Here is a 12,301-nt window from a genome sequence, read left to right on the forward strand (position 1 = left end):
ATCAGCAAGGGGTGGAGGGAGTGGGTGGCGAGCTGCCGCCCTGATGTGACACAGGCATGCTAGAACATATTTTACAGGCCATGTCATGAAACCCTAGCGGTCCCTTCACATGACTTGCTCAAGAATATATAATATTTACGTCACAAAGTGACTCTATCTGATCATTGAAAGAAAACAGAAGCACATGTAATTGTAAGATCCACAAGATGGCAGTACTTAATTTGAATCGAAAACCTGCCTCCCACGCTGATTTTGGGTCACAGTGGATCAGGACAGCAGGAAAGCAGATTAAAGGCAGACATATTTCCATCTTCACACTATTGGCAGCGAATGACCGGAAACCACAATAATAAGGAACAGATCTCAAGCAGACAATGTTCCTACGCCAGCATGCAAAACCCTCAATACGCAAGGGAAAAGAACTAGCATATGTGACTAGGAAGAAGTAACACTTTTGCAGATGATTTATTACACCACTGGTAAAATATCAATAGTCAAAGATTCCAACTAAAAGAAACGTACAGTTGAAATGAGAAATAGATTAAACGATACATGTCGTTCAAAAGATTTATTTTCAACATTATTTGTGCGTGCTTACAATTTTTAAAAACAAACAAAAAATTAAAAGTGGGAAGCAGTTTGTATGTTTTAGTGGTTTAACTTTTGTGACATGCAGAAGCAATACAATCCTTCCAAAAGTAGGCCACATGCGTGATTCAACAGATGTTCTTAAACCTCCAGGGTTGGTTTGATATCAGACGAGTTCACAGCAGCTGTCAACATTCCCACCTATCCACATTCACTCACTCACTCGCCTAGTGGAACATGTATTGCTGGTACGCTTCATTTACAAACAAGTTGCTGTGATTGGATTGGGGAAATGTTTGAAGTTAACTAAATGATACGAAAAGAAGGTATCTGGAACGGAGTTTCGAAAAAAATCTTGTTGAAATACATTAACTCACGGAATAACATCAATAATGCCTGGCATGTACAATAGTGCAGTGATGGAGACATCTTGAAACATATTGAACATGCATAGGTCTCCCTAATTATTTGGAAAGCCCAATGATCTGATATTGACAACCAATTCCCTGTGATGCTAATAAAAAATATCAAGCATCTATCAGCACACAATTCCTTTGTCACAGGTTTCCCCCTTTCTCACCTGAGTTCAATGCTTGCTGGAATCCTTGGAAGGAGTCTTCTTCCATACATTTCCGGTTTTGTACAACCCCGCACGGCCGTCTTCGGCTTCCAGTGTTCGTTCAGCTTCTACATTCAGGATCAATAGGAAACTCCAGGAAGTCCAGGATTCGAAGGAGGTGTACTCAGAGGCGGGTACACGGAGTCCAGGAAGCAAGACAGGATAAGGAGGAAGGAGGATAGTAGGAGGAAGCGGGCAGTCCGGGAACCAGGACACAACAGAATTCAGCGAAGGCGAACTACGGAGCACACGTCTAGCAACAGCAATCAGTAGCTTTGAGACACGCGTGACCGCGGGGGCGTGGCTTCTTTATAGAACATGCTACATAAGTGTTGTAAAAAGGTGTATCCACCGTGGGAAGAAGCAGACAAAATAAGAAGTGTGTGTTATGAAAATAATTGTACAAAAAGAATCTTGGGGCAGTAATTTAGGATTACAGCTTGTTGATTGGTGAGGTGAATAAAGCCCTTCCAAAAAATTATAACAATACATGTTCTAAAAAAAACATGCTCTTAAATCCTTTTTATTGAACAAGGGAGTAGTGACGATACACAAGTTGTGAGGAGAACATTACCTGAACAAGACCAAAATTGATGTTGAAAACTTCGCCGAGAATAGAGTTATGGAAGTGTGCTATAAGATATCTATTTTAACTACCAATTCAGAGTTCCAAATGTATATACAAAAAACGTGTTTGTCCGTTTTCGTATGCCAGCAGGAAAGACACCTCCACTTGTTAAAGCCCCAAACGAACTTTCACAAGATGTGCATAACACAGGTGGTTGCTGAACCTCTTGTGTTAGAATATGTGCACATTATTCTTTAGTATAGTTAGCGTTCTTCCACTTTCCAACATCACGTGTACTCAGTTTTCAAACGGGGATCATAAGTGCCTTGCTACAGCAATATCCAGACTTCTTTGAAAATGCAGCATAACACGTCTAAAAGTGTACTTATACTATTGTGTCCACATATGTTTGTGTATGACAGCTTGGACATATTTACCCCTGCAAGTCACAGTGCCTGTTACTCACCCGGGGTCATCTGTCAGTGTCTTGTTGTTGAATTATGTCCTCCTAGGTAGGCTTACCACAGGTATGTCAAGCTGCTGTCTCTATGAGACTTTGCCAATTTTTTTGTTTGTCGAATGGCAACTTTTTCAATTATCTTTCCACCAATTTTACATCTTTTTTTAACACAGAAAGCAGGGGGAGACCTCCGAAAACTTCCCCCTCTCTTCTGCCCTCCAACCACCCCATTATACGCCTTACCCATACTTACAATCTGCAGTAAAAAAAATATTCAAAATTCTGCGAAGATCCACTCGGTAGAGTTGCCATCCGGCAAAAGTGAGGAACACCAAGCTACAGTAGTTTCTCATGCCCGAACCCGAATTTGTATGTGCCATTAACTGCGGGAGTGGGTGGAGCTTAAAACGATTTCTTATGGCAATTTGGGACGAGCATACTCGCCGGTAGCACTGAAGGGGGTAAACATTACACAGGAGCAAGAGGCAGACAAAATATTCATGTTTCATCACACGCAAATTGCTGCATGTTGAGTTTGTAGCCGTTTTCCATCCATTCTGCTTTAAGGATGGTAATCATTTTCAAAGTCCATGGCATGTTTAAATACCACATTTCTCTGAACATTTGAGTAGGAGAAGTACCTTTGGGTACAGGATCAATCAGGTTCTTCCTTGACATAAAAGCAATGTATTTATTGCATTGCACATTAAGTTAAATAAAATAAATTATTTCTTTGAGCGTGCCTTATACTATGAAAAATGTTGTTGAAGTTAAAACCAGTTATAGCCTGCTATAAATGTGGGTATCAACATAAACTGTACAATTCATATTTTGCGATTGCAGAGAATTCTAGAATGTTATTGACCAAATGTCTTGCAAACATATGGGTGAATTTTTCAAAGGCCACCAAATCAAACATGTTACTGCAGTTTGTTGATTTTTTTTTTTTTGCGTGCATGCAATCTATTTTGAAACACTTCTTTTTTTTGGCCTGACCACCACTTTAGTGACTCATTGCTCTTTCAATTTATTGTTAAAAAAGGAAAACCAATACAACATGGTCGTTTGTACACACTTGCATCTGATTTTTAGAAACTGACTTAAAAAAGTCTCGAATCACCAAGTAGAGTTTGTTCTTCTTCTCTATACAAAGCATATAAAATTGAGTGTTGAACACCCAAAGATGAATTGGGAAATGCATTATTTTCTCATTTGGACAATCACGATAAACTTGGAAGATATAATAGACTTGCAGTGTCTACTGTATGTCAAAAGATCTGTAAGATTTCCAAATCATCAAAGGTCCTCTGGTAATCAGTTATGAACATGGTATCTTACCAAATGTCCTTATTTCAATAATTGTCTTTTACTGTGCTAGGTGCTTTCTGCTATGTGGTATACAAGTTTACAATTAACAAAGGTAACAAGCTTTTTTTTTTTTTTTACAAAAAATGTATTCATATCTGAAATAGTAGTAAGGACCATCAACCGATGATATGTTACTTGTAGTTTCCCAGTTGTATCGCTGAACGTTCATAAATGCATCGGAAAGCAGATGGTTGGATCTCCCAGTACTGGACAGGGTTACTAAAGAGACTCACTCCTGAATAAGAGGCCTTCTTAGTATTGTATCCTAGAGGGCAAAAGTCATTGACATCAACAGCAGCAATTTTGTTGTTATGAAGATAGACAACCTGCAAAAATATAAACACAATAATGAGAAATGTATCTACCATAAATACATTTTGAAATCGTAAAGTGAGTATTTATTAGTTATTTAAGGGATTTTTGTACAACATCACAATGCATGCAGACGTTGATTCACAGCACAGTGAGAAAAGATGGGCTTGACAGGGGATGTTTAACATTGTTAAAGGGTTGCGAAGGAATGCAGAAGAAGGCATCTTTGGCAGTTTTACATATATTCAGGAATTGTCCTACATCCCGGTAATTCAGTCCAATCGTGTCAAAGAAGCGACTACAGCTTATGTGTTTTCAAATGAATTTTGTCATTTATTTCAAATTTTTGGAACATAAGGTAATTCCTAAATGTATGTCAACTCTTTTGATTGGGAACTGGGATGAAAACGAATTCTAATCCAAATGTTATTTGAATCCACAGTACCAATGTCTTTAATAGAAACCCTGCAAGTACTTTCCCCACAGAATCTGCCAAAGAAATTGGCTGGTAGCTAGTAGGAGCATCTCTGGGGCCTTTTCTGTAGATAGCAACTACAATGGCATTATGCCAAGACGCAGGGATCTCCAGGGTTTGTGATTCTTGACGAAATAAGCAATATAAGATTTCTGCCCATAGTACTTTATTCCCCTTTAGGGCCATATTAGACATGTCTTTGGGGGCACAAACCCATGCATTCTTCAATTTGTCAATGGCCAATGTAATGTCCTCAACATGATCTTTAAACTCCCATACCTCGGTACCCAGAACCACGAAAGGTTTAACGTCAGTCCCACACACGTCAATTTGAGCGAAGTCATGCTTCATCCATACTCCTTGCCAAATAACATTCGGTTGGAGGTAACTCTGTTGCCCACTCTGACCATTAAATACCCTTCAAATACTTCTATTATCATGATTTCGTGGCAGCCAAATCATATTCTGGTTTTCTCAAATGTATTTTAAAATCCTGTGCGATTTTATCCAATTTTTTAACCTTATTTTTTTGTTGTTATCCTTACTACCTGTTCCAAGCCAACCCCCATTATTGACCTAGGCCCTCATTACGACCCTGGCGGAAAGGGGTTTACGCCGGCGTAAACCATGGCGTACCTTACCGCCTGAGTACGAGTTCCCTTAGCGCCATGGTGATTTTAACGCCTGCTTTTAGCAGGCGTTAAAATCCATGGCGCTAAGGGACCTTGTTGTTAATTACGCCACCGTAATTTACGGTGGCGTAATTAACGCCTTCCCCACTCCCATTATGCCCTATGGGGCCAGAAATGGGAATGGGGAAGGGTAAATGGGGATTGGGGACTTACCGCCCCGCCAACCTCGGAATGGGGCGGTAAGTCCGCCAACCCCCATGGCGGAGTTGGCAGCTTAGCGCCATGGACCATGGTGCAAATTGCACCATGGTCCTCCGCCAAGGTCGTAATGAGGGCCCTAGAGTTTTTCCTCCATTCACGTCCTACTGTTTTTTGTCTCTAACTTCCACATCAAACCTATGTTCATGATTGGTGGTCAGAGGATGGCGGCTTCTCCAGGTAGACACTTGAATAACAGTATTCACCCACCCCCCCCAAGGTTTCAGAAAACATGTCAGGAGCCAAACATTGCTGGTTTTCACTATACGTCCCTATTGACCAGTATTCCTCCATCACATTTGTTAAATATTTTAATATTCATCAGCCTTTGACTCTGTCTAGTACCCTGTGGATTAACCACTAAATGTATGCAGCGGGTATATTCACACTTTCTCTCAACATCATAAAATCAACACTAAGAGATAACTTTGCATGCACACTTCTCTCAATCCTCCTAACTCTGAGAGATTTCACTGAATCAAAACTTTCATCCCAAATAAATGCAAAATCAATTTTAGTTTGTGAAAAGGTGTCAAACCTTGTTGGCCGTATCTCCCAACCCCATTGCACATTTTCATTTATTTTCCAAAGATTCAATTTTCTCATAAAATGTGTCCATGCCCTATCCCTAGATCCCCTCAAATTGGTCCTCTTTTTTGCAACAGCACGCCCAAGTTCCAATTGTCATTATCATCCTCCCCTAAAATATCAAAGTAGTCACAATAACAGTTAAAATCACTTACACATAAGACTACATGGTTTTTAGACTGCTTGTAGAACGGCATCATTATATTATCTAATTCCAATTGTATATATTCATTGTCTACCTTCACAAGATTAACATATAGATTAACAAATAAACATTTGAACACATCAGTAAACGTGGAATGCAATATCAGTGCAGCTAAATTCGCTTCTTAGTTTTTAATACCCTAAAGTCCATTCCTCAACCCCGCCAGTAGGCCACCCAAAGAATGACTTCTTGGCCCATGATTTCCTTTTTTATAACAATTCCATATGCATCAATCACTGGTGTTTCCATCAGCCAAGTCTCTTGCAGATCCACAATCTCGTAGTTTTTAAATTCCTCCATAAATTCGTCATTTGAAAAAGTAGAATAGCCCCTAGTGTTCTGGCTCAAAACCCTCATAACTGCACCTGCCTGAAACATCAATACTGCATACTATCACACTCTTAGTCTCATTATTCTGATCCCTACGCATACTGGTGTACATCCTCTGATCATCACTTTCTCCTTTTTTATTAACGTGATACACATCATTCCCTCTTAGGAGAAACTCTCTTTGGCTCCAAAAATCAATTCCACTACTATTTCTGAATAAAACTGTACAATGCATTCACTAAAATAATCGAATTTAGGCAAAATATCATGTGTATATCACCAGAGGAAACTTTACTTAACACAGGGATACTCTTCTATATATAACCAAAACTCACCCCAATTCCTTTCCTGAAAACAGTAAATATTTTCAGGCAGAGTGGCCCCTTCATTTTAGAACCACTTTCCCCCTGTTTCCCTTTTCGTTTTAACTTCCTTATCAGAGCACCTCACACACGATGAATCCACCCCATCCAGCGCACCTTTCTCCACCACTGAATCCATCACAATTTTGAAACAGCAGCAACGGACCACCTCCTTCACACCACTCATCTCACTGCCCAAACCAAAACTCATATTAGAAGTCCTATAAATCCCACTATTCATATCATTACTCAGTCATGTGCCCTCCTTTCCTCTGGGGCCATTGAATTAGGTACTTCATTAGCTTGAGACAACATTTTGGGGAGGTTGTTGGGGCCTCCCAATTCTGTGGACCGAATACATCCCTGATATCACCATCCTGGGCTCTTTTATTCATGCTTTTTAGTATTCTTTTTGTTGTGGATAACAGCACCCTCATATGCAGCTCCAACCAGATCAAAACTCAACACCTCTTCAACTCTTGTCATTTTTCATCAATTACCATCCCTGGCAAGAAACTCATCTTGAGGCCCTCATTCAGCTTATCCCGTAAAACTATGTCTGGTTTTCCCTGCTCTCTCAAGGTGGCAGCCCCGTAAAACCTTTGTGCAAACCCGTTTGCCTGACCATCTTTCCATTTTTGAAATTATTGTTTTTTTCTTCACACTGTTATCTCCTGTCTTCTTATGCAAAGCAGGATCTTTAATAGCATCTCCAGCTATCAATTGTGACTGAGAGTCATCTATCACCATACTCTCCGGAACTACCAAACCTTCCCCCTGATGTGCACAAGAATGATCACCTAATTACAGTGTCCTCCCTAAAATCACCCCTCCTCCCACTGGAGCCAAACCCCTTGCTGTGTTTATATAGGGCTACGATCTCTCATATTTTTGTATTGATTTCACCTAAAAAAGCAGAATGTGATTTTACTTCTAAGTTAATGTTATCATACAATCTCCTATCGCTTGGAGAGCCAAGTTCAAGGCTGAGATTGTGCCACTAGATAGATGAACATTTTCATTAAACATCAAGTCCATATCCCTTTTCATTGGATGCATATCCGCCCCATCGACATCCGATATCCATCATGGCAACCCCCCACACTGTTTGCTAAAATTCCCTCAGTTGAGTCAGAGTGCGAAAAAAGACAAAGTGACACACTTAAGTTGGTCCCCAACAGGTGTACATCTAAGTCTATAAGTTCCTCCTTGATGCCCATGCAGGCCTGCAATAGCTAACTATTCCCCAACATCTGTGCCTCCTCATCACCACCAGTAAATTTAGTAAGGACCTCATGTCCATCAACTCTCTTCCTTGTCTTCTTTGGGTCTGGAGTGTCACCCCATTCATCACGTGTAACACCATCATTAGTTACTATTCCCAGATCCATAACGGAGGTCTTCTCTCCACTGTATTAGATCTTAACAACCCTTCTTCTAGGACGACTTAGTTGTTCAATTTAGACTTCACCATTTTTAGGAGAGAGTAAAATGATATTTTCACACACCCGAGTGTTGCCTATTTGCTTCCTCTCCGGCCATAGCAACCTCATTATCAAGCGGGATAGGATCCTTTCTGTGCAAATTATAGCTTATGCCAGACTTTGTCATGCTCTTGTCTAGTGCAGACATCAACACTACAACAGCCACCTTGCAACCTCCTTTCCGGGCTGCAGCCAATTCCTGCACTCAGACCATGGAGCAGTACATTTATGAAGCCAATGTGAGCTCAGATGTCTTTCTAATCCATGTAGGAATCTGCTCAACCCAGATACAAGAGTCAACTCAGAGGATCAAGCACAGAGGCTTAGACCTCAACCCCTACAATATTACCCAATCTGTAACTTCCTACGCAGATATTACCAGTGTACCCCCCACAGCAACGGTAGCCGGCAGACTGCCAGAGCACTTTTTCACTTTCTGCACTTTCTGCTGGCACTGCTCTTTAAATTTGGCAATGCCCGACTCTGCCCCTTGGTACACTTTGGTCACATAGTCTGATCTTCAGAGAAAAATATAGCGATCCTCACAGCAGCACTGCCGCTGCCAACTTCCAAAGTACTTCCATCGCTTCTATCTCTGTTCCTAATCCTTAAAGCACATATCTAAATTACTAAAACAAAAGATGGACTTGTGGGGGGTTAGGAATTTGAGGTTCTGGATGTTGACTTCTGACCCCCACTCCTGTCCCTTCTCAGCAAAGGTTTTTGCTCCCAGTTCCAGTTCATACATGACAACTCCTGGGTGCTGAGAACTCACAAGGAATTACAGTTAAAGTCTCATTCCATATCTTCCCACTCTGGGAGCCTCTCAGTCTTTTCTCCCACTCTGGGCTATTCCTATTTCCTACTTCTTCTGGTGCTTGCTGTCTTTTCCCTACTCTGGGGCACTTCTTTTGTGCACTTCCCTTTTTGGGGTATTCTCTCTTTCTCCTCATTCTGGGGCTCTACTCCTGTTCAATCCCTACTCTGGGAGGTCCTTTTCTTCTACATGCTCCAGGGATTTCCTCAGTCTCACTCCCCACTCTGAGATGCATTCTGTTTCTCCCCACTCTGGGGAGATTTCTATTCATCCCCACTCTAGGGTTCCTCTCTGTTTCATTCTCCACTCTAAGATGTGCTGTTTCTTTCCCTACTCTGGGACTCTTCTCGGTTCCATTAGTTCTCTGCCCACAACATTGATCATGTCTGTTTCACTCCCCACTCTGTAATGCTTTCTGTTTTTTTCTCTTTTAGCCACCTCCCTTTCCCCTGGAACCTCCTCATACCTGCATGCTTCTTGCAGTGCTCTGTGGGACGGGCATTGAGTCAGACGGGTTCAAGGGCTAAATTGTAGCAGGGAATGCAGCTTTATTGCTTGGCTCTCCTTCAGTTTTACAAGGTCTTTCTTCCTCAGGTTCTTGCTCGGGTTCTGGGCTTCCAGGTTGGCACAGTGTTGCATGTCCAACCTGTCAGGTGGCCTCCATGCGGGCCATGAGAGGCTTTCCCTCCTAGATCTTGCAGCATCATAGGCTGAGCAGCGTTGCTTACATGATGGGTCAACACTGTTCTGCTTTGGCTGTGGGAGGCCTCCTTGCCTCATTCCTGCAGCCTCCCTTGACTGCTCCTGCCTTCCTGCTGCAGAATCTCTCCCCTCTAAGGTGAACGTCCTTGGACGCATCGCTGATAATGGCATTCCTTCTCACCAGACACACCCATACCTTCCTCGTGGCAGGAGATTGAGTGCAGGTAGAGTAAGAAGCCGTGTCATCCATTGCAAAAGGGTATATATGGTTATTATAACCTCCACCCCCAGATAGCCTACATTAGGAGATATCCTTCAAAGGTGCTATTAGCTGTGTGGGATGGATTGTGACTTAAACCCTTACCAGAGACCTTGCACCTTAAGGTGGAGTCACCCCAAAGGTATCCCACGTGCCTTCACCCCTAGGGGGTGTTAAGCATAGCAAGCTCACCTCCCTAGTACAAAGAGGGTGGCTCCAGATTGGGGAGCAGTGACAATCTCCCTGAAATCCTCACAAAAGAGATGCTGCGGCATATACTTGACCTTTCAATGTACATTTATGCATGAATAAGCAGTCATCTGGTTTTACCACAGTCTCTGCAGAATATCCATCTATAGAGGGATTGTGCAGACACTTCCATTAAAGGTGCCATTGACATGTCTGTGAAATTCCACCCAAAAGGTAGTGCTAATATCAGCATAAATCTATTTTTAAATTCGGAAAGGTTTGCAGAATGTCTTGAATATGTCGCAAAGGTGTTTTTTTGTGCCTAAAGAGTGTTGGGTGGAAAACATTGATATGTATCATAATCATTGAAATTGCTCTGGCTAATCTCCCCTTCAATCAGTTATCATCTGTGTTTTTTTCTATGCAAGTATATTTTCTGAAAATTGTCTGAAAGGTTAAACATTGTATTACACATTTTAGCAGATGTTTTGCTGGGCTGCAAATACACATACCGCTCTGGCAGAAAAGTTCAGTTCACCAAAGTCTACTCATGATTGCACTGTCAATAAAACATCTCACAACGTTGATTCACCATTTTAAATTGTAGCCTTCTGGCATTTTCTAACGAAAAAGCACTCTTAAATATTTAATGAGATATAATCGCATGTTCAATGTGGCTACTGATAGTCACCTATGAGTCTGTCTTCATGAAGATAATGTGCATGCATCAATATGTTCTAATATGGTGAATCAAATACACATTGATTTGCAATATTATGCTTACATGGTCATCATCCTTATCGCTTTCTGAACATTTTGAGATCAACCTTATCATAAACCTTTATTGGAATTTGTATAAACATTCCAATGTTTGCAAAACCCCATTTCACCGTCATGACAAACTAAAACCCATCACTCACACAAACACCAGACAAGCAAGCCAGCATCTCCTACGTGTTCCACTCTGCAAACTAACATGCACACAAAAATAGGCATTTACCCACTGGGCACCCAGGACATGGAACACCCTGCCTCTTCACGTGTGCACTGCACCCACCATCACCACTATCAGCAAGAGCCTCAAAACATTCCTCCACTTAACTCTGTCTTTCCCTCTCCCCTGCTACTACTTGCCAATATTATCGTTCTGCCCTATCCTGAAACCGTTTTACAATCTCTATGTGACCTCCCTCCGTTCAAACTTTGAACGTTGTTGCAAGGCACAATGAGACCCTCTATGTAGGGACACAGCTGAAAATAAAATTGTAATACATTAATTATTAATGAATTATTAATGCAAATGTCAGGTCAAAATTAGCTGTCAACCAGGCAAAATTGCCTGTGCTCTTGGCCTAGATCATTAGAAATACAGTTTAACACCAAATATTTTATTTATAACATTTCTAGTACTTAATGCAACTTCACCACACAAGCTCAATGTGTTCAAATGTGCAGTATTCAGTTGACATAAACATTATAATACACCCTTCAGGCATGCATTATAGTGAACATAGCGAACTAAATAGATATTTTAATTTTCTGGAGTGTACTGATTCAGAATACCATACCTGGATGTACTTGTGTTCTGCTAGGCCAGCAGGTACTTGGGTGAGGACATTGTTATCAAAATGAAGTTCTCGTACATGAGGGATACTCGCTAACGAGCCATTTTCAACAGTTGCAATGTTGTTGTAACTTAAACCAAGCCTGAAATAAAAAACAAAATATAGGAATGTGACTTAAAGCAAAACATACTGTCTTCAAATAGAGCATGGCTTACATATTCCTTTTTTTCTTCCGCCTGAAAAGTGCCCGCACTTCACTGTGCGTAATAAGAAATATTAAAAGATGACCTGCTGATCCTCCAATCAATTTCTCTTTAATGTTCTCACATGTACCTGTGAAGAACTGTCATTGTAATACCAAGATCCTTCATACTGTAAACTAATTTCATGGGTATATTGTCTGAAGTGGGAGGAGGACAGTTGACCGCAGGGGATTCTCAATCTTGGAGGTAAGGGGCAATGTTTTGCAGGTAGAGTTAGAGTTTAGCAGTATCAGAGGAAGACCTTCAAAAAGTCATAT

The 12,301-nt window shown here is 41.1% G+C and overlaps 1 protein-coding gene across 2 annotated transcripts in view; it reads right to left on the reverse strand.

The window, feature by feature from the left end:
• Positions 1-3,237: 3,237 nt before the first annotated feature.
• Positions 3,238-12,301, reverse strand: part of DCN (decorin) — a 189,491-nt gene continuing 180,427 nt past the window's right edge. For both annotated transcript variants that reach the window (XM_069629267.1, XM_069629268.1), the window contains exons 7-8: positions 11,785-11,923; positions 3,238-3,929 (exon numbers count right to left, since the gene is read on the reverse strand). In XM_069629267.1, the coding sequence (XP_069485368.1) occupies positions 3,735-3,929; positions 11,785-11,923 (334 nt within the window). In that variant the 3' untranslated portion in view covers positions 3,238-3,734. The remainder of the gene's footprint in view (positions 3,930-11,784; positions 11,924-12,301) is intronic.

The sequence above is a fragment of the Ambystoma mexicanum genome, chromosome 12, assembly GCF_040938575.1.
Source record: "Ambystoma mexicanum isolate Mex_15411 chromosome 12, UKY_AmexF1_1, whole genome shotgun sequence".
In the NCBI taxonomy this organism is placed as follows: Eukaryota; Metazoa; Chordata; class Amphibia; order Caudata; family Ambystomatidae; genus Ambystoma; species Ambystoma mexicanum.